Raw genomic sequence first — 24,147 nt, 5'->3', positions numbered from 1 at the left:
ACCTTTCACAGTCCTGCCGTTTCCATCTCAGAAATATTTCTATAATCATACCCTTTTTCACTCTGGAGCCAGCTAAGACCTTCATCCACTCACTGGTCTCTGGATTGGAATACTGTACTGTTCCCTCCTCCTATCTGGCCTTCTAACTCTCTCCACTCCAATCTGTACTCAATGCTGTTGCCTGGCTCATCTTCATCTCCAAACATACTACATCTGCCTCCTCTCTCCTGCAAGCCCTACACTGGCTCCACTTCAGAACCAATACAAGCTTCTCACACTCACTTGCAAAATCCTCATCCAATCTTCTCCCATTTACATCTCTGACCTTATCTCCCTTCACACTCTGGCCCGCTTCACTCCACAAATGCATTCCACCTCTCCTGGCAACAAATTATTTCAACCCACTCCCACCTTCAAGATTTTGACCATTATGCTCCTTATCTCTGGCACTCTCCACCTCTCTACAGAGCTTCAAATAGGCTCTCAAGACCCACCTCTTCATCAAAGCCACCCAGCACTCCTTCTAACCCACTATTACACGCTCCTTCCTCACTGTCTATCCCATCTGTGTCACCCCTGGCTGTCTGCCCCTTTCCTTTAGAAAGTGAGCTCTCACGAGCAGGGTTCTCTACCCTCATGGGCTTCTAAAGTGCTACGTGCTAAACTGTGCAAAAATATATGTAAAACAGATATTCCATAATAGGTGTCTTACCTAAGTGTTAGACACTTACAACATCCATGTGTGTTGTGTGAAAATTACAGTACAAGGCACCTCTCTGATGCAAGGTCTCCAAAAATATACAGGTTCATCAAATTGAATTTATTCAACACCAGAAAAAATATATGTAAAAAATAAATAAATTCATGTATAAGAAGAACTGACTGTAATTTTTTTTGTTTTACAAATATAATGAAGCTATTTGTCGTTAAATTAACAAAAAATGATGCTCCAAAAATTGATTCACAACAACAGTTACATGTAGCTATATAGTTATCAAATATGGTAAGTATACAAACAGTTGATTGGAACAATTAGTTACTAAAGTGCTGCGTGCTAAACTGTGCAAGAATATATATAACTGACATTACATAGTGGGTGTCTTTCCAAAGTGTATGACACTTGCAACATCCAAGTGTGTAATTCGGAAATTACAGTGCAAAACACTTCTCTAATGCAAGGTCTCCAACAATGTGCAAATTCATCAAATTGAATTCATTCAACACCAAAAAATATATATAGAAGTAAACTAATAAATAAATAAGTCCATATATATAGCAAACATTGCTGTAATTCGATCTCCTATCTTGGTGTGAAACACCAAAAAATATTAGTGAACGGCGAAAATATCATATGTATTGAACAAGGTTTTGTTTGTCATAAATGAATACATAAGTCAGTTGCATAGATATTTAAGTGATTCAATACAGTGACACCACGGACTTATTAATCTATCTCTAGTTTGAGAAACAAATATGAAGCGTCACGCACAGGGTATAGAGGCTATATGCTTCTTCAAGAACATGGAGGGTACCTCTGATTTTAATGATTTTATTGTAGAACTCCTGTCATTTGTTTTGAATAATAACTATTTTGTTTTTAATAACAAATTTTACTTACAAACGAGGGGGACAGCCATGGGAGTTGCAGATGCTCCCACCTACGCCAATTTATTTTTGGGGTGGTGGGAGCATATCCATGTATTCAATGAAGAGAATGAGGAATACACCATGCATGTCCCCATGTGGGTTAGGTACATTGATGATATCCTGTTGATTTGGACTGGCACAATGGAAAAATTCTATGAGTTCATGAGGGAGCTAAATGATATTTTGAAATCCATCCCCAGACCATTAAATTTTTGGATCTTAAACTTATCATTGATGACCATGGTAACCTGATATCAGATCTATACAGGAAACCTACTGCAATGAACAGCCTGCTACAATACAACAGTCATCACTTCCCACCTACCATCTATAACATTCCAAAGGGAGAATTTCTGCGATTACGCAGAAATTGCTCTGATGATAAAATCTTCAAGATTCAATGTGATGATTTCATGACTAGACTAGTACAAAGAGGCTATAGCAGAAAAATGGTCAAAAAAGCAAGATACTCTGTCTCCAAAATACAGAGGGAAGCTCTTATTTTACCTTATTTAATGACTTATGTATTAATTTATGACAAACAAAACCTTGTTCAATACATATGATATTTTCGCCGTTCACTAATATTTTTTGGTGTTTCACACCAAGATAGGAGATTGAATTACAGCAATTTTTGCTATATACGGACTTATTTATTTTTGAATTTACTTCTATATATATTTTTTGGTGTTGAATGAATTAAATTTGATGAGCTTGCACATTGTTGGAGACCTTGCATTAGAGAAGTGTTTTGCACTGTAATTTCCGAATTACACACTTGGATGTTGCAAGTGTCATACACTTTGGAAAGACACCCACTATGTAATGTCAGTTATATATATTCTTGCATAGTTTAGCACGCAGCACTTTAGTAAATAATTGTTCCAATCAACTGTTTGTATACTTACCATATTTGATAACTATATAGCTACATGTAACTGTTGTTGTGAATCAATTTTTGAAGCATCATTTTTTGTTAATTTAACGACAAATAGCTTCATTATATTGGTAAAAAAAATATTTACAGTCAATTCTTCTTATACATGAATTTATTTATTTATTTATTTTTTACATATTTTTTCTGGTGTTGAATACATTCAATTTGATGAACCTGTATATTTTTGGAGACCTTACATCAGAGAGGTGCCTTGTACTGTAATTTTCACACAACACACATGGATGTTGTAAGTGTCTAACACTTAGGTAAGACACCTATTATGGAATATCAGTTTTACATATACGTTTGCACAGTTTAGCACGTAGCACTTTAGTAGCTTATTATCACTGGTATCACTAAATTGTGGTTCCTGAACTATTTTCTTATGTCCTTTTTTTGTTTGTTTTCCTGTTTCCATTTGAATTTTCATTATTTTTATTAAATATTAATAAAAGTTAATTTTTAAACTTTATTTGATGACAGAGTGTGCCCCAGCTATGAGAGTTTCTTTTTTTCTTCTCCTTTTTTTCTTTATACATATTTTATACCAGGATATTCATGCCCTTTGGTGCCAAGGTGCCAAGTTCCTGAATCCAGTAATGCTCCCTCTCCAACAGATTTTTCACATCTGCCACCTGTTCAATTACCACCAGTGCTACATCATGAACAGAATGCTCGGGCAAGTTGAAATGCTTAGAAACAGACAAGTCCTTTTTATAGTTTATTCTAGACAAGTGGTCAATGAATCTCCTTCGTACAGTGTTGGATGTTTGTCCAACGTATTGCTGCCTGCATTTCTTGCATGTGATTAGATAGATGACTTTTTTTGAGATGCAGCTCAAACTTTCTTTTAATTTGAACTCCGTTTTCTTGCTGCTGCTTGTAAATGTGGTGGTGCTTTCAATGTAAGCACATACAGTACACGTTAATACTCCACAGAATGTGCAGCCAGGTCGTGAGTCACGAATGGAAGCCAATGGGATACATGAACGGACCATGAACTTTGCCAGGTTGGCAGGCCATCTGCGATTAAACACATACATATTGTAGTTCAAAACAGTAAATTGTATATTTATGTATGTAACCAACTAGCGCAAGGATACACAACATACAGCGCTCCAGCTGTTGTGGAACTACACATCCCATCATGTCCTGCCACAGTTTTGATATTAGGGCATGCAAAACTGTGGCAGGGTTTGCTGGGATGTGTTGTTCCACTGCTGCATGCCATATAACTCTGAACTAGAGGTGTACTTTTGTTGGCACCGGCAATTTGACATGTAATATAGATGGTATTTTAGATTCAGTAGCGATACCGGAGATGAAATGACAGAAATACATTCAGTAATACAGGCCAACACATTGTGAGATATCTGAAGAGATTTGGTACATTTGGTTATAATCTGCATAGAGATGTTACTGAAATTCAATGGAACTTATTTGTTTTACAAGAGAATTGGTACAGACTGATAAGCAAATATATTGCACCCAGAATCTCAATATCATTTCACTTTTTATCTCCAACTGGGTTTCTCAAATGTATCATAAAAAGCTTCTTAATGTCAGCATACAGACATGAATTACTCTCCAAATAAGATTACTCTTATCATGGATACATTCTAATGTAATAAGATTTTATATTATCATGGATCGTGTTGGGAATATATATACAGTATATACACACACACACACACACACACAGTATATATATATATATATATATATATTAGTTGTGTGCACCGGCCACTTTTCGTGTTTTGTGTTTTGGATCTGGATCTTTTTTGTGTTTTGGATCTGGATTGGTTTAGCCAAAACCACCCTTCCGTGTTTTGGGTACTGGGTTTTGTGTTTTGGATCTGTATTTTTTTTTAAAAAAGCATAAAAACTGCTAAAATCACAGAATTTGTGGGTTTTTCTGCTCCTATGCCACCATTGACCTCAATAACCTTAATTTCCACTCATTTCCAGTCTATTCTGAGCACCTCACACCTCACAATAGTGTTTTATGTCCAAAAGGTTGCACCGAGGTAGCTGGATGACTATGCTAAGCGACACGAGTGGGCGGCACATACACGTAGCCCATCTAGGAGTGACACTGCAGTGGCAGACATAATGGCAGTTTGAAAAACTAGGCCCCAAACAGTACATAATGCTAAGAAAAAAAAGAGGTGCAAAATGGAATTGTCCTTGCGTCCTCTCACCCACCCTTATGTAGTATAAACAGGACATGCACACTTTTACAAACCAATCATTTCAGTGCCAGGGTCTGCCTCACGACTGTGGCTGAAATGATTGGTTTGTTTGGGCCCCCACAAAACAAGCTGGCAATTAATCGGTCCCTGCACAAACTGGCTCTATGGAGGCAAGATGTTGTCTTTATCCTCCTCATCCACCGATTCCTCACCCTCTTCAGTGTTGTGTACATCCTCATCCTCACAGAGTATTAATTCATCCCCACTGGAATCCACCACCACAGGTCCCTCTGTACATTCTGGAGGCTGGTCTCCCTGGAAAAGTTGATAATTCATTTTTATGAACATCATCTTCTCCACATTTTGTGGAAGCAACCTCCTACGTCTTTCGCTGACAAGATTCCCGGCTGCACTAAACACTCTTTCGGAGTACACACTGGAGGGGGGGCAACTCAGGTAAAATAGAGCCAGTTTGTACAGGGGCCTCCAAATTGCCTCTTTTTCCTGCCAGTACAGGTATGGATTGTCTAACATGCCTACTTGGATGCTGTCACCAATGTAATCCTCCACCATTCTGTCAATGGTGACAATTTCATATGCAGTGACAGTAGACATGTCAGAAATTGTTGCCAGGTCCTTCAGTCCGGACCAGATGTCCAAACTTGGTCCTGCCTGCCCTGCATCACCGCCAGTGGGTTGCTTAGGATACCTAAGTTGCTTCCTGGCAGCCCCAGTTGCGGGAGAAAATTAAGGAGCTGTTGACGTGTCACTTTCCACTTCAGCTGACAGTGTTTTCACCAGCAGGTCTTTGCACCTCTGCAGGCTTGTGTCGGCCGGAAAGTGAGACACCACATAGGCTTTAAACCTAGGATTGAGCACGGTGGCCAAAATGTAGTGGTCTGATTTCAACAGATTGACCACCCTGGAATCCTGGCAAAGTGAATGAAGGGCTTCATCCACAAGTCCCACATGCCGAGCAGAATCACTCCATCTTAGCTCCTCCTTCACTTTCTCCAGCTGCTTCTGCAAAAGCCTGATGAGGGGAATGACCTGACTCAAGCTGGCAGTGCCTGAACTGACTTCACTTGTGGCAAGTTCGAAGGGCTGGAGAACCTTGCACAACACGGAAATCATTCTCCACTGCGCTTGAGTCAAGTGCATACCCCCTCCTTTGCCTATGTCATAGGTGGATGTATAGGCTTGAATGGCCTTTTGCTGCTCCTCTATCCTCTGAAGCATATAGAGGGTTGAGTTCCACCACGTCACAACCTCTTGCTTCAGGTGATGGCGGGGCAGGTTCAAGAGTGTTTGCTGGGGCTCCAGTCTTCGGCACGCAGTCGCTGAATGGCAAAAGTGGCCAGAAATTTTTCAGGCCACCCAAAGCGTCTCCTGCACGCCCCTGTCGCTTTTCAGAAAATTCTGCACCACCAAATTTATTGTGTGAGCAAAACATGGGATGTGCTGGAATTTGCCCAGATGTAATGCCCGCACAATATTGGTGGTGTTGTCAGATATCACAAATCCCCAGGAGAGTCTAAGTGAGGTCCACTTGTCCACATGTCCGTGGTTAAGTGGACATTGGGTACAACCGCATTTTTCAGGACGCTGAGGACACTTGTTCTGACGTTTCTGTACAGTCTCGGTATCGCCTGCCTAGTGAAGTGGAATCTAGATGGGATTTGGAACTGGGAACACACTACCTCCATCAATTGTCTAAATCCCACTGCACTAGTGGCGGATACCGGATGCACGTCTAACACCAACATAGCAGTCAAGGCCTCAGTTATACGTTTTGCTTCAGGATGACTGCTGTTGTACTTCAACCTCCTCGCTAAGGACTGTTGGAGGGTCAATTGTTTAGTAAAAGTAGTGGTGTTCCTACTTCCTCTCTGCAGTAGCTTAACTAGGGTATTTGGAGCCCAGGGCAAATGTAAAAATGGAGCCCCCCCTATGCTGCAAAAAATTGGTGTGGTCACTTAAAAATGGGGCGTGTCAACATGACACACCCCTTTATCGTCACTCTGAACATTCCTTTCCATATGCACCTTAACCACAGTAGTGTCCCTTATACAGTACCCCAGTATGCAATGTCCCCAGTTGTGGTCCCTCTTATGCAGGCCCATAGTAGTGCCCCTTATAGAGTACCCCTAGTAGTGGTCCCCCTTATGCAGCCCCCAATTAGTTCCCCTTATACAGTCCCCCCCTTATGCAGTGCCACCAGTAGTGGTCCCCCTTATGCAGGCCCCCAGCAGTGATCCCCCCTATCCAGTGCCCCCTGTAGTTTTCCTGCCTATTTAGTGCCCCTAGTGGTCCCCCCAATGCAGTGCCCCTAGTAGTAAGCCCCTTATATAGTGCCCCCAGCAGTAGTCTCCCCCCTTATGCAGTGCCCCCAGTAGTGGTCCCCCTTATGCAGGCCCCCAGCAGTGATCCCCCTATCCAGTGCCCCTTATACACTGCCCCCTGTAGTTTTCCTCCCTATTTAGTGCCCCCAGTAATAGTCCCCTAGTAGTAAGCCCCTTATATAGTGCCCCCAGTAGTAGTTTCCCCCACAGTTGTAGTCCCCAGTAGTGCGCCACCCCCAGTAGTGGTCCCCCCCAGTAATGATGCCCACAGTAGTGGTACCCCCAGTAATGGTCCCCCCCAGTAATGGTGCCCCCTGTAGTGCTCCCCCCTGTAATGGTGCCCCCAGTAGTGCTCCCCCCCTGTAATGGTGCCCCCAGTATTGGTCCCCCCCAGTAGTGGTCCCCCCCTGTAGTGGTGCCCCCCCGATGTGCAGACACACAACACAAGTAAAAAAAAATAAAAAAAATACACTTCCCAGAATCCACGCTCCAGCCCCAGCCACTGCTCCGGGTGCCACACATCAGTCCTCTCAGGCTGGCGCGCTCTGCATTATGGGATAGACGTCATGACATCATGACGTCTCTCCCATTACCCACTGCAGGAGCCGGAAGGGAGCCGGCTCTTGCAGTGGGAGCTCAGCAGTCAATCAGAGTCTGTCTGACTCTCATTGGCTGCTGGTTAACACACACATGTGTGTGTTACTGCACAGCCTGAGACTGCCCGCCTCCCATCCTCCTCCTGGTGCTATTGGGTAAGCGCTCAGGGGGAGGGAAGGTCTCGGCTGTGCAGCAAAGGACAGGCACTGGGCGCAGGGAAGCCTAGCGCCGGTCCTTTGTAAATGTGTAGCGCTGACCGCACACACTGCGGTCGGCGCTACACTGCCTAACTAGGGCAGGTCGGTACCATGGCCGGTGGCGTGCCGCCCGGTCCTACGGTGACCAGGGCACATGCCCTGCTCAACCCCCCTTAGTTACGCCACTGCCTCTCTGGGATGATGAACGGCTCCCAGCAGCAACAGCAGCAGCGGCAGCAGTATGCGTAGCAATGCAGGATCCTCCTGAGGAATCCCGGATAGGAGAGTCAGTCATGCCAGTGACAAGGCCTGCAGGACTACTTCCGATCCTGACTAAGGAGCAAATTGACGAGGAGGGAGTTGACGGTGTGGTTTGCAGGCGCTTGGATACAACAGGACAAAGGGATTTAGGTGTCCCTGGACTGCTTACGGTCTTAGCCAAAGTTTCTGAACTTGACAGTAACTTTTTATGAACGCGCTGCAGGTGACGTATAAAGGAGCATGTTCCTAGGTGGTTAACGTCCCTACCCCTACTTACAGTCAGGTGCATAAATATTGGGACATTGACAGAATTTTCATATTTTGGCCTCTATTCACCACCACAATGGTTTTGAAATGAAACAAACAAGATGTGCTTTAACTGTAGACTTTCAGATTTAATTTGAGGGTAATTACATCCAAATCAAGTGAACGGTGTAGGAATTACAATGGTTTCTATATGTGCCTCCCACTTTTTAAGGGGCCAAAACTAATGGGACTATCAACTCAAAAGCTATTTCATGGACTGTTGTGGGCTATTCCCTCGTTATTTCATTATCAATTCAGCAGGTAAAAGGTCTGGAGTTGATTCTAGGTGTGACATTTGCATTTGGAATCAGTTGCTGTCAACTCTCAATATGAGATCCAAAGAGCTGTCACTATCAGTGAAGCAAGCCATCATTAGGCTGAAAAATCAAAACAAACCCATCAGAGAGATCGCAAAAACATTAGGTGTGGCCAAATCAACTGTTTGGAACATTCTTAAAAAGAAAGAACACATCGGAGAGCTCAGTAAAACCAAAAGACTCAGAAGACCACGGAAATCAACAGTGGTGGACGACAGAAGAATTATTTCCCTGGTGAACAAAAACCCCTTCACAACAGTTGGCCAAATCAAGAACACTCTCCAGGAGGAAGGTGTATATGTATCAAAGTCAACAATCAAGAGAAGACTTCACAAGAGTGAATATAGAGGGTTCACTACAAGATGTAAACCATTGGTGAGCCACAAAAAACAGGAAGACCAGATTAGAGTTTGCCAAACAACATCTAAAAAAGCCATTACAGTTCTGGAACAACAACCTATGGACAGATGAGACAAAGATCAGCTTGTACCAGAGTGATGGGAAGAGAAGAGTAGGGAGAAGGAAAGGAACTGCTCATGATCCAAAACATACAACCTCATTAGTGAATCATGGTGGGGGTAGTGTCATGGCATGGGCATGTGTGGCTTCCAATGGAACTGGTTCCCTTGTATTTATTGATGACGTGACTGCTGACAAAAGCAGCAGAATGAATTCTGAAGTGTTTCGGGCAATATTATATGCTCATATTCAGTCAAATGCTTCAGAACTCATTGGACGGCGCTTCACAGTGCAGATGGACAATGACCCGAAGCATACTGCAAAAGCAACCAAAGAGTTTTTTAAGGCTAAAAAGTGGAATGTTATGCAATGGCCAAGTCAATCCCCTGACCTGAATCCGATTGAGCATGCATTTCACTTGATGAAGACAAAATTGAAGGGACAATGCCCCAAGAACAAGCAGGAACTGAAGACATTTGCAGTAGAGGCCTGGCAGAGCATCACCAGGGATGAAACCCAGCGTCTGGTGATGTCTATGCGTTCCAGACTTCAGACTGTAATTGCCTGCAAAGGATTTGCAACAAAGTATTAAAAAGTGAAAGTTAGATTTAGGATTGTTTAGTTTGTCCCATTACTTTGGCCCCTTAAACAGTGGGAGGCACATATAGAAACCGTTGTAATTCCTACACCATTCACCTGATTTGGATGTAATTACCCTCAAATTAAATCTGAAAGTCTGCAGTTAAAGCACATCTTGTTTGTTTCATTTCAAAGCCATTGTGGTGGTCAATAGAGTCCAAAATTTGAAAATTCTGTCAATGTCCCAATATATATGCACCTGACTTTATTTCACCTTTACATATGGCAAGACAGTTGTTGTCCGGATTTGGATAGAAATATTGCCAGACCAAAGAGGTGGAATGTTCGGTCTTCTGCCCAGGCATGACCGTGATGGGCATTTTCATCCCATGGACAACAACTGTCTCCCCCGGAGCCTGATTTAAACAAACCACATCACCATCAGAATCCTCCTTGCCAACTTCCTCCTCAGTGCCAGCTACACCAGTATCCTCATCCTGTTGTACTTCAACAGTGACATCTTCAATTTGCATATCAGCAAGTGGACTGTGGGTGCTCCTTTCAGCACTTGCATAGGGCATGCAAATGGTGGAAAGAGCCACCTCTTCCCGTCCAGTGCTGGGAAGGTCAGGCATCACAACCGCCACCACACTTGGACTCTCCATGGGGATTTGTGATATCTTCTTAGAACGCATTGAACACACAGTTTTTCGCTGTGCTTTTGCCTGATTAACTCGTTTGATTTTTGTAGCGGGAGGAGGGCTTCCATCGTCATGTGAAGCTGAACCACTAGTTATGAACATAGGGAAAGACCTTAGCCGTTCCTTGCCACTCCGTGTCGTAAATGTCATATTGGCAAGTTTACGTTTCTCCTCAGATGATTTAAATGTTTTTTTAAGGTCATTTTCCTGAAATTTGGCATTTGGGATTTTATATGTCCTCTACTATGACATTGGGCATCGACCTTGGCAGACGACGTTGATGTCATGACTAGTGGCAGCAGCTTCAGCACTAGGAGGAAGTGGTTCTTGATCTTTCCCTATTTTATTTTTATCGGACAAAGTTTGGTCCTCCATTTATGTTATATTGATTGATATATACGTGCGGCTAAGGCGCACACAAACAGAAAAGAAGAATTAAACATTTTTTTGGAGTGCACTTTGGGGGTTACACCACCCTTTAATGGTCAAGCCAGCCGGCCCTTGATTTATGACACAGACGCATGCTTGGCGCTGCTCCTTTGTTGATGGACGTGAGGCTACAGCGCACACAATTCACAACACAGAAAAGAATAATTTTTTATTTTTTTGGAGTGCACTTTGGGGGTTACACCACCCTTTAACAGACTTATGGGACAGAAAATAATTTTTTATTTTTGTTGGAGTGCAATTTGGGGATTACACCACCCTTTAAAAGATGAGCCAGCCGGCCCTTTATTTATGGGACACAGGCGCATGCTTAGCGCTGCTCCTTTGTTGATGCACGTGCAACCACAGTGCACACAATTCACAAACACAGAAAAAAAATTCTTTATTTTGTTTGGAGTGCACTTTGGGGGTTACAGCCCCCTTTAACGGTCAAGCCAGCCGGCTCTTTACTTATGACACAGGCGCACGCTTGGTGCTACTTTGTTGATGCACGTGCAGCTACAGCGCACATTGGGCCTGATTCAGACCCGGTTACAAATGCTGAGCACTCGCAACCGGGTCGATGGTGGCCCACAGCGCATGCGCACAATGGAGCCGACTCCGCCATGTGCACGCGCGAGACCCAGCTAGCCACGGGCAATCCGTCACTCCGGGTCTCGCACCAAAGGGGGCGAGCTGTCGATGTCGAGTGACAGCTCGCCCCGTTTGGTGGGCGGGCCGGGGGGGTGGCTGCCCAAACGGAGGCGTTCCCGAGGGAAGTCAGTGGAGTGATGTCATGAGTGATGTCAGTGGAGAGCTTCCGGCTCTGTTAGAGCCGAAAGCTCTCTGGGGCTTGCGATGAACGAGACCCTACCACAAGGGTCTCGTCGCAAGCCCGATGGTCGCGATGGTCTTGACCATCGCGACCATCATCATGGCCGCTCGCTATAGCTGTGGGTGGCCACCCACAGCTATGCGAGCGGCCAGGAGGCCACTCCAGAAAAAAAAAAAACCTTCTGATGCAGAGCGAGTGCACTTTCAGAGCGTCCGGCTCTGAATCAGGCCCACAATTCACAAACACAGAAATTTTATTTTTTTTATTTGTTTGGAGTGCACTTCGGGGGTTACACCACCCTTTAACAGACAAGCCAGCCGGCCCTTTACTTATGACACAGGCGCATGCTTGGCACTACTTTGTTGATGCACGTGCAGCTACTGCGCACACAATTCACAAACACACAAAACAATTATTTTTTATTTTTTTGGGAGTGCACTTTGGGGGTTACAGCACCCTTTAACGGACAAGCCAGCCGGCCCTTTACTTATGACAAAGGCGCACGCTTGGCGCTGCTCCTCTGTTGATGCACGTGCAGCCACAGTGCACACAATTCACAAACACAGAAAATAATTTTTTATTTTGTTTGGAGTGCACTTTGGGGGTTACAGCACCCTTTAACGGTCAAGCCAGCCAGCCCTTTACTTATAACACAGGCGCACGCTTGGCGCTAATTTGTTGATGCACGTGCGGCTACTGCGCACACAATTCACAAACAAAAAAAATATATATATATATTTATTTTTTTTGGAGTGCACTTTGGGAGTTACAGCACCCTTTAACGGACAAGCCAGCCGGCCCTTGATTTTTGACACAGGCGCATGCTTGGCGCTACTTTGTTGATGCATGTGCGGCTACTGCGCACACAATTCACAAACACAGAAAAAAATAATAATTTTTTTTGGAGTGCACTTTGGGGGAGCTCCTCTGATGGGCAGATCACCCCCTGGACAACACTACAGCACCCCTTTAGGATTACAGCCTTTATGGGACACTGCACAACACAGTCCAGCCAGCCCCTATAGACTTTGGAGTGGACACAGCCCCTATGGACAACTGACTGCACAACACAGCCCAGCCAGCCCCTATGACAACAGCACAACACAGCCCAGTCAGCCCCTATGGACTGAGTAGACACAGCCCCTATGGACAACAGCAGCACAACACAGCCCAGCCAGCCCTAGCTCCCACCATCCCTCTTCACTGTCCACAGCCAGAGTGAGAAATGGCGCAGACGCGGGGACCTTTTACAGAATCCAAAACCTGCGAGATCCGGAAGGCGGGATGATGACGTTTTGCCTCGATTTCAGTTCCGAGTCAGGCAGGAAAACCTGACTCGGATCTCGGATCGGGGGGGCTCGGAATTCAGAAATCTGTACCCGCTCACCCCTAATATATATATATTTATATATAAAAATAAAATGAAAGGTTAGTATCTATAGATATATGGTAAATGTTTTCTTAGGTTATATTACGAGTTTATGTTAGGTTAGTGCACCCCATGTTCTGAACTTTTACTGCAGCAGTCACATCCTACTCGCCCCGATCACAAAGTCTGTTAGTACAGTACTCCAGTGGCTGCGGATAAGGGTAGGTGAAGGCTGCTGCTGCCATTACTCTGCACCAGGTTTTAAAATGGTTATGGAATGCATTTTATAGTTACTGGTGCCTAATTTATTCCTCCACGGTGCTCTTTCCTGCTTTGGGAATGCTGCAAGAAAGGTCACAAACACTTTTCAAAAGCTGTTCTGTGGGAACAGAAACTGCTCTTTAGTCATAGGCTTGTCAGCAATCCTACAGGCATAGAATTTGTTTTTTGTTATAGACAGAATAATTATATATATACAATACTGTGCAGAAGTTTTAGGCAGGTGTGGAAAAAATGCTGCAAAGTAAGAATGCTTTAAAAATACAAGTGTTAATAGTTTATTTTTATCAATTAGAACAGAAGAGAAATCTAAATGAAGTCAATATTTGATGTGACCACCTTTTGCCTTCAAAACAGCATAAATTCTTCTAGGTACACTTGTGCACAGTTTTTGAAGGAACTCGGCAGGGAGGTTGTTCCACATATCTTGGAAAACTAACCACAGACCTTCTGTGGTTGTAGGCTTGCTCAAATCCTTCTGTCTCCTCATGTAATCCCAGAAAGACTCGATGATATTGAGATCAGGGCTCTGTGGGAGCCATATCATCACTTCCAGAACTCCTTGTTCTTCTTTAAGCTAAATATAGTTCTTAATGACATTGTCTGTATGTTTGGGGTTGTTGTGCTACTGCAGAATAAATTTGGAGCCAATCAGATATCTCCATGATGGTACTGCATGATGGACAAGTACCTGCCTGTATTTCTCAGCATTGAGGACAGCATTAATCCTTACCAAATCCCCAACTCCATTTCCTGAAATGCAGCCCCAAACTTGCAAGGAACCTCCTCTATACTTTACTGTTGCCTACAGACACTCATAATTGCACCACTCCATAGCCCTTCGGCAAACAAACTGCCTTCTGTTACAGCCAAAAACATTTTGACTCATCAATCCAGAGCACCTGCTACCATTTTTCTGCACCCCAGTTCCTATGTTTTTGTGCATAGTTGAGTCGCTTGGCTTTTTATGCTGCAACTCTTCCATGAAGACCACTTCTGGCCAGACTTCTCCGAACAATAGATGGGTGTACCTGGGTCCCACTGATTTCTGCCGGTTCTGAGCTGATGGCACTGCTGGACATCTTCCGATTTCAAAGGGAAGTAAGCATGATGTGTCTTTCATCTGATGCACTAAGTTTCCTTGGCCGACCACTGTGTCTAGGGTCCCCAACATTGCCTGTTTCTTTGTGCTTCTTTAAAAGAGCTTGAACAGCACATCTTGAAACCCCAGTCTGCTTTGAAATCTTTGCCTCATACTTTATTCTTAGTTGTCATGTCAGACAAAGGAGACAATCCCAAAGCAAAACAGGACAATGCTGCCAAGCAGCAGCACAGATCTGGGATCAAGAAGCCCAGTCAGCGCAAGTCTGAAGGTGAGTCGGCCATGGTAGAAGTGCATGAATGGGCTAGGTCTCTGACAGCAGCTATTGCTGAGCTTATGAGAGTGGTGGCATGTCAGCCTAAAGTAGGAATGGGGAACCTCCTGCCTGGGGGCCTTATAAGGCCCTCAGAATCATTTGGTCTGGCCCTCTGAGCTTTTTTCTGCTAGCCTCACTTGGTTAGCAGGGTGCCTAGAATGGCACACTGCAGCCAGAATCTATGCAGCAGTGCCGCCTGAAGCCTCCCTAGGATGCTTTAGATGGTCCCAACGCTGCCCTTACAGCTCTCCGGAGCATCCTTAGGATTGCCCAGGCATTGCTGTAATCACCAGTGATTGTGGCCCCGCCCCTGTGTGCCATCACGTGGAGGGGGAATGGCCTGCACCCGCAAATAATGTTATATATATCAAGATGGCCCTCGGCAGAAAAAAGGTCCACCGCCCCTGGTCTAAAGTAAGTGACGTTGCCTCACGCTTAATCCAGGACGTAATGACTGTTCCTCCTCTTTCTCAACAATAGAAAGTAGCGGGTCCTTCTCTATTACCATACTGGCCCGTAACATTGAGATAGGCCGGTCTAAGGTTTTCTTGGCTTTAACTAAAACGCTGGCCACTCAGACAGTTCTTTGTGTTTTCTCCCATGAGAGTGTGATTCTGAAGACTCTTCCCAGGAGGTGGGTGATTATTTGTACCCAGTCAAATTGGGAGGAAGACCCTGCCATTAGTCTGGGAGCTGAGCAGCTGATACAGGCTGTTTGCCAGATGATAAATATTCAGGAGGAGGAGCCTGTTTCAGCAGCTGACACCCACCTTATTTAAGTGCAAGAAAAAGCTTACTTTTCTTCTTTTACTGATAATTAAGGAGATTAGCTTCAGCAAGATAGGAAATATCAGGCACCTCGCAGGTTTAAGACCTCATATCCCTTCATGGACACATATACAACTTCCTGAGAGATTCCACCAAAAGTGGATACTCCCATCACAAATTTGACCAAAGCCACGGCAATTTCTATGACTAATGCGGCACCCTTAAGCTATAGCACTGACAGAATATGTTAGGCTGTTCCATTAGAGGACATAGAGACAGTCCCTTTTTATTAAACTCTCTCTCTCTTTCTCTTTGCTCCTGAGTTGGAATATATTATTTACCATGCCACTTATCTTCCAGCCTCAGCTCATAAACCCAAATTTTTCAAGCAATCTGGATGATGACATGGAGCCTGACTGGATCTATCTATGGTGGGGGCCCACTTTTGCCTATTGGATAAGTGGGTCCGAAGTTTTCTATGGAGAGGCTACATTGTGGAGCTGGTGGGCCTTAATCCCAGCTGATTTCATTTTTGCAACTCCCCTTCCAGTTAGGAGGCAACCTTTAAATAATTTGATTCGTTCTTTCTTAAATTCATGGGTGATAATCCCTGTTCTCCAGGATCAGAAGGGGTTGGGGTTTTACTCAAACTTTTATCTGGTACAAAAAAAAAGATCATTAATTTCAGCCAGTCCTGACATTAACAGATATGAATTTTAATTTGCTCATGGAAAGATTCAACATGGAGCCCATTTGTTCAGTCAGAGCCACCATGGAATGAAAGATATAAAGGATGCCTACTGTATCTCCACACAACCAAATCTTGGAAGCTCATCAGGAGTTACTCAGATTTGCAGTTGGAAAGCTTCATCTACTGTTCCGGGTCTTCTGTTTGGTATCTCCATGACTTCTCAAGTATTTGCCAAGATCATGGCCTTCATGATCATGTTGCTACATAAAAAAAGGTGTCACGGTCATTCCCTATTTAGATAACCTGCTCATCAAGGCTAAATCAAAATCATACCTTCATCAACATTTGAGAGTGGTAGTTTCTACGCTGGAAGAGCACAGTTGAATAATACATTTTCCCAAGACCAATCTTGTTCCAGATCAGAAAATGATTTATTTGGGCCTTCTGTTTGACACCAGGCATCAGAAAGTATTTCTCCCAGATACCAAGATTATCGCCTTGCAGTTTCAGGTCAAGGTTCTGTAGAGGAAGAGACAGATGTGCATTCTTCACTACATGTTGATCCTTGGGGAAATGGTAGCCTCCTCTGAGACAGTTCCTTTTGCTCATTTTCATTTGAGAACTCTCCAGTCACAGATCCTGGCTTGGTGATCTAGATCCAGTCCTCGACTGGACAGGCAGATTTTCTAGTAGTTGTCACAGACTCACCTGTCTCTACTGTCATGGCTTCACATGCCCAGTCTACGCAAAGTGTGCTCATTCTGTCTGGGAATGGTCACTGTTAACAGATGCCAGTCTAACTGGTTGGGGAATTATTATCTTGAGTTTTCAATTTCAGGGAAATGGGACCAAGGAGGTGTCCTCCCTTCCCATAAATCTGTTAGACCTGCAGGTGGTCATGAATGCCCCAGTCGAGGCTCAGTCAGTTCTGACAGACAGACCTGTGTATGTCTTTTTGGAAAATGCCACAGTGGTTGTCTATAGAAACTATCAAGGTGGAACGTGACATCACATGGCCATGAGAGATGCATCTTGTACCATGACATGGGCAGAGAAATTTGTCCCAGCAACTTCAGCATTCTTCATCCATGGTGTGGACAACTAGGATGCAGTTTTTCTCATTCATCACTCATCCAGGGAAGTGAAAGTTACATCAGGAGACTTTTTACTTGATTGTTCAACGATGGGGATGTCCGGAATTGGATGGCCTCTCATCTGAACAAGAAACTGGTCAGGTATGGCGCCCAATCAAAACACCTGCAATCAATGTTGGTGGGTACTCAAATGTATAAAGAAAGAGAAGGCTCATGTTATCCTCATCGCGCCGGAATGGCCCAGAAGGGCCTGGTATGGGGACCTCCAAGCAATGTTATTAGTGCCCCCCTGGGCTCCTTCCTCGAAGAAAAAGACCTTTTAAGCCAAGACTCTTCCCTCACCACCATTTGAATCACTTGGCTTTAACAGCATGGAACTCAAAACCAAGATCCTGAAGGCTAAAGGACTCTCTAGTGCAGTAATCCAGACCAATTTAGAGCACGTAAACTGGTGACTGCAAAAAATGATCACAGAACATAGAAGACTTATAATACTTGGTGTAAAAAGGTGTTTCCACTTCCCAGCTCATCTGTCCTCTCCTCATTTCTATCCTGCACGTTGTCTTAGATCAGGGGCTTCATTTATCTTGAAAGAAAAAGGAGGGGGGGAAGGGGCGCAAACCCTAGCTTCAATAGATGTGAAGAGGTATATAGGAAAATAGTATTAGGACCAGAAATCAGGGTTACTACAATGCTGCCAGGTTATACAGTAAGTGACAGTCACTTATCATGGACAGTAGAAAGAGGAGAAAGACGGTGCTGTGTAGTGAACTGATATATCTGGTGGCAATAACCATACAATATTGAACAATGATATACTGTATACTGACTATAGAGAATTCTATAATAAAATAATATTAACAATTATTTATTGATACATCCTTAAACACCTGTATGGGTTCCATATAGGATCAGATAAATAATAAACACAGATTATCTGTAAAATGTGGACATACTGTATGTATAAAAATAAAACCAGAGGTATAAAGTAGTGCAATTGTCACTAATAGATGAAGATTTAGGGGGCACCTAGATTATATATGAAATCCAGAGCGGCGTGAGTCTGTCCAAATTTTTTTTATTACCAAGTCTGATGCAAGAAAAACTTCCTTCCTAAATGATGGTATGAGGTGGCACAGTGGAAATATCCGGATTAGTAGTGGCCTTGTGACTGCAGCCGGTGCAGACCTATCTGGGAGTAGGTGTCAGGTTGTTTACCGGCGTATTGCAGAGGCTGGGTGCCGTACAAATGAAGGATGATGCAATACCACATGCGATAGAGGTTTTTAGAAGGAGATGCAGGGGTGGATCCAAAACACCCGCTGAGGCAATATCTGTTGTGGTGAATTAAAGTATATTAAGGAGCGTTTCATAGATTTCCAAGATGTACCCAAATACACTACATTATTATTTATGTGCTCCTATATGCACAGCACTACAAGCCTCAGCATGGTAGCACCTTTTATTATGTTTAAAATCAGGGTGTGCAGTCCAGCCCCCCCCTTCCCCCTTCCTTCTGTATTTATGTATACAAAGTACTCTTGAAGATAGACTCCTTCTGCCTGCCCTTAGGTGATTTTAAATCAGGGTCGCAACTAGGGGGGGGCTAGAGGTGCACGTGCACCGGGTGCCAGAATGCAGGGGGTGAAAAAGGGCTGACTCAGCCCCTGCACACTCCGCACAGTAATGTAGTGTGGTGTATAGGGGGCTGCAGATTCCATGCAGACAGCTAGCCCGCATGGGCTCTGCTGAAAGTGGCCATCCAAAAATTGGCCGTTGCCAAGGAGGAGACAGATGCTAGATGTCCTACTGGACCTCTAGTGTCTGTTAGGCCAGCGCAATGCACATAGCGTTCCCGGAAGTGCCGGGGACACTGGCGCTGCTGGGAGAAGATGCAGAAAGCTGCATCTTCTCCCATGAAATCCCCTGGCAATGAGCATAAACTCCATGGCAAGGAGCATAAAGTCCATGGCAACGAGCATGAAACCCCCTGGCAACGAGCATGAAACCCCCTGGCAACAAGCAGAAACCCCATGGCAACAAGAATAAACCCCCTGGCAACGAGCATGAAACCCCCTGGCAATGAGCATGAAACCCCCTGGCAATGAGCATGAAACCCCCGACAATGAGCATGGAACCCCTGGTAATGAGCATAAAACCCCTGACAATGAGCAGTAATTTTAAAGTGATTAGAAGCCTTACCGTGGGGCATAAAATGGTGTCGGGCAAATATGTAAGTGGCACTTTGGTAATAGGCATTACAGTGTGTGGCATAATGTGTAATGGGCATTATGGTGTGTGGAATAATGTAAGTCACTATACCAGGGACGTCTGACTAGTGCACTGCCTTATGGAGGGGCAAGGACAAAATCCAGGTACGGGAAGGGAGGGGGCGCAAAATTACTGTCTTGCACCGGGTAACAGATATCCTAGTTTCGGCCCTGTTTAAATGGTACGATTTTAATAAGTTCTGGATAATTTGATATAATGTGTCAGTTTTAGGGATGTTAAGGGCCCAGCTGATGAGGTTCACCGTGACGTGGCAGATGGGCATGCATTTTTGGTCAAACGTGCTAAGAAACCTCATTTATACTCCATGAATATCGTTTTGATTATCAGTGCTTAGAGTGTGCACCTGCATTTTCGTTTTTCTGTATCCACTACTAGTACAAACTGTGAGGGCAGCTCTCAGTCAGGTCTATAGAGAAATAAACATTTCATTCACATTGGAGTTAGACAAGAATAAAACTATAATTTGTTATATGACGTTCTGAAGAAAGTGTCATGTCTTACCTTTCATTATAAAGAGTAATTGTGTTGTTTAAGAAAGTTTGTTGTACATCATTTAAAACATCTTGTATTCGTGCAGCCATCTAAAAGAAATATATTTTTCAATCTTTGTATGATATCCTGTGTATGAAATAACTTTAAACTGCAGATTAAATCCCTAACATCTTAATGATAACCGGTTGCTGTCAGATAGAGGGGCTGAATTAGAAGCAATATACAGTATGCAGAGTTTCAGCTGTGACCAAAATGCTTTAATTGTATGGGTAGCAAATGCGCCCACTTGGCATAATTTTTTATGCTAAAACCTCTCAGCAAAAAAATCCCCATATCTTGAATAAGCAAAAAAAAATAAAAAACTCACAAAAACTTCCAGAAGCATATTCTATGCCCAAGAGACAAAGCGAGCACAAATCTGTGTCAAATGGGCAAATGCATTGCATGAACATACCTGTACATTGCCTATGACAGAGCATCCCTGTCTGCCCTGATCAATCCATGGGCTGTTAGTCTCCGGAGGCAGCCATAACTGCTGAGACCCTGTAAGTCAGCATAGGTGTCTGCACACAATTCTGGGCATGTACAGAACAAAGTTGCACACGTTATGCTCCTACAGCTGTCATAGTACTAACTCTGCATAAGGCCCAAAGCTTGATGCAGGCATTTTGTAAGCTAAGGCAGCACTCACAAGGAGCCAGTGACATAAATGAGGAATTTAATGAATAAATGAATGGATTAAATTAGAGGTTCCCAAACCCTGGGCCTGATTCATTACGGATCGCTATTGCATTCACAGCTCCGTAATCGCAAGCAGGTCTACTGCGAAAATGTGCCAATGAATGCTACCGCAATGCCGTCACACTGCCAGCAATATAGACGCCCACTGCCTCCCACTACCGCTATCTCACATCCGTAATACCTTGCAGTCCTGTGTATACATCCGTAACATCGGCCCCTCACGACGAGTTACAGCAGCCCTGAACTTACATAGAAATTGCTAACCTTGTTGCACGCAGTAAATACTCAAGCTGCGTATGCCGTTGCAGTGGCTAATTTATGCACGCCTGTGTTTCTCCAACCACTCACCCGTCACCACCCCCAAACGCTGACTACCTGTCACTCACTCTGCGATGGCTTACCATGCTCTGCATACTCGCCTTCGAGCACTGCGATGTATTCGCATGCGCAGTACACAACAATCAACCAACTGCGTACGCTGTTGCAGTTGCGATCCATAATGAATCAGGCCCTCTGTCATTACAGTCCACGTTTTAAGGATAACCATGCTTGAGAACAGCTGACTTAATTGGGTACCTCAATTTGATTTAACCATCTGTACTCAAGCATGACTTGGACTGTAATGGTGGAGTTTGGTTACTGAATTAAAAACTTTATTGCAGTGACAATTAAATATATTTCCTGATACACCCAAAATCCCAATACAAGCAGATATCTGATGTAATGATGCATCTAAGCACTGTCATTTTATTTCATCCTGACAGTAATTGAGGTAAAAAACCGCACAAAAACACTTTTTCAACCTGGATGTCCGTGACTTGCATATAAAACACCTTTTTGATGGCAGTAAAGAAAACCCATTATGGTTAGGATGATTACCATCCATAACAATGCTCTTTGCTTTCCTCAAACTGTGTTTATCATAGATATCCTCAATGGAGAGCAGCCATCTTACCAATGACATATTCAGCAGATCTTACTACTCGCCATAAAAGCTTACGGTCACCATTGAGCTATTCCCATATTAAACCGTAATGTAATTAGTTTAAATGTTTTTTGCAAGACAACGACAGAGATTCCTTCTAGACAGGTTAGCTGCCTATAGTTTCCTAAGGTAATAGAGGCGCTGTTGTGTGTATAATTATAGGTAAAAGGAAATATGGACAAATATTCATATGCCTACAAAGTGGCTGGCACATTAAAAGATTTATCCAAACACAAGTATTTTTCCATTGAATGCCTTCCTTCCAAAGTTGTAAGACTGCTAGGGTACTATACCATAATAGATATATATACCTTATATATGTCAATATACTTACTCTGTTGTTAGTGTTTTTAATGCTCTCTTTGTAAGCCGGCTCTAATATATGTTTTTTCACACTATCCTTGAAGAGCTTTTCAACAGACTTCATTAAATTGTCCTCACTGAAGGATGATCTGGTTTTCCCCATGTACCTATAGTATGTGACACAAAACATATCCATCACAATGTGTAAGCCAGGATGCCTCTCTCGTTGCAATATAGAAATAAATATTTATTTTAACTGCTTTAGAATCCTGTGCTCATTCAAACATACGAGTAGAGATGTTATAGTTCCCCTCACTATTGTGAATAGAACCTGTCATAGTGGACTGGCCTGATTCAGAACCATGCGCAATCTGCTCGCAATGCTGATGTACAGTACAAGTAGTTTAGCAATTTTTTTTCCACTGCGCATGCTCGGACATTTTTAAAACCACATACAGCGCATGCGTTACTCAGAATAAATATTTTTAAAATGCATGCATTACACAAAGGCGCTGTTGTGAATGAGATGAACGGTATCAGAAATGTTATGATAAAGTGATGGGCATTTCTGAGCAGTGACTGGGAGGAGGCTGGAAATGCACAGGAAAATGGTCCGTCCAATGGGCGTGTTATGGGAGTGTCGCGAGTGTTTTAATGCAAGCAGCTGTGTACACAGCCGCAGGGTACACACACACACAGCCACAGGGTACACACACAGCCACATGCACCCTGCGTGTACCCTGCGGCTGTATGTGTTTGTGTACCCTCGGCTGTGTGTGTGTACCCTGCGGCTGTGCGTGTGTGTACCCTGCTGCTGTGTGTGTATCCTGCGGCTGTGCGTGTGTGTACCCTGCAGCTGTGTGTGTGTGTGTGTACCCTGCGGCTGTGCGTGTGTGCACCCTGCAGCTGTTTGTGTGTGTGTACCCTGTGGCTGTGCGTGTGTGTACCCTCGGCTGTGTTTGTGTACCCTGCGGCTCTGCGTGTGTGTACCCTGCAGCTGTGTGTATGTGTGTGTACCCTGCGGCTGTGCGTGTGTGTGCCCTGCGGCTGTGCGTGTGTGTACCCTGCGGCTGTGCGTGTGTGTACACAGCCTCAGGGTACACACAGACGCAGGGTACACACACGCACAGCCGAAGGCATAGAGGCTGTGATCAGATGGAGAAGCTGCACCTGCCATAGAGCTGGTGTAAGTTTTGTTGGTGCAACCGGTGGTGAGTTTGTAGCGGTATTCTCATAGAGTCACAGACCGGCGACTGCCAATGGATGCTGCTGTGTGTGCTTCTGCGTCCATCTCTGAATCAGACCCTCTGTCTGTTACACGATGAGGGTGCTAATCCTTGTGTTTGTATAACAGTAATCATAAGGCAGAGGAAACGCAGAAGGTCTTATTACAGACGTGCATCCAGGACCAATAATGACATTTTCTATTAAACTATAATCATTTTTAATATGCTGTAAAAGGTGACAAATATGGTGCCTGGTCTTTGCATTAAAGCAGTGCAAATATAGTTAAAACAGTGTGTAAGTAGGAAAAAGTTAATAAAAACGAGTCTGTGTGTCATTATATGTATAGTTCTATGACTGATTGGAGATTGTGATCCTGGCCTAGAATGTAGGGAACTTAGGGGCTGATTCAGAGACGCACACAAACCCAATGATTTGCGTAATATCAGATGGGGGGAGCACTGCACATGTGCAGAACGGGTCCTGTGATCTCACTCGCAGATTCCCCAAACCTCAGCACCATTTACATGTTGCAGCATATATGGGGCTAAGCGGGGGCATGTCTGGGCCGGAAACGTGGATGCCTCGCCCCCATTTTCTGGCAGTGCTGAGACCAGGGTCTGCGTTGGTGGACGCAAATTTCTTGGCCTCGCAAGCTGCCAGCCTGGGTAAGCCGACTCTCAGTCAGACTGGCC

General features: G+C 44.1%; 1 protein-coding gene across 1 annotated transcript in view; it reads right to left on the bottom strand.

Moving 5' to 3' along the window:
* Positions 1-3,126: 3,126 nt before the first annotated feature.
* Positions 3,127-24,147, bottom strand: part of LOC148501328 (uncharacterized) — a gene marked incomplete at its 5' end in the record, with an annotated part of 127,417 nt that continues 106,396 nt past the window's right edge. Inside the window, 3 exon segments of the mRNA XM_088450671.1 lie at positions 3,127-3,607; positions 20,209-20,288; positions 22,260-22,395. Of these exon segments, the coding sequence (XP_088306797.1) occupies positions 3,127-3,607; positions 20,209-20,288; positions 22,260-22,395 (697 nt within the window).

This window comes from Taudactylus pleione, unplaced genomic scaffold, assembly GCF_031769625.1.
Source record: "Taudactylus pleione unplaced genomic scaffold, aTauple2 ptg000520l, whole genome shotgun sequence".
In the NCBI taxonomy this organism is placed as follows: Eukaryota; Metazoa; Chordata; class Amphibia; order Anura; family Myobatrachidae; genus Taudactylus; species Taudactylus pleione.
This window is presented reverse-complemented; position numbering and strand designations above follow the sequence as displayed.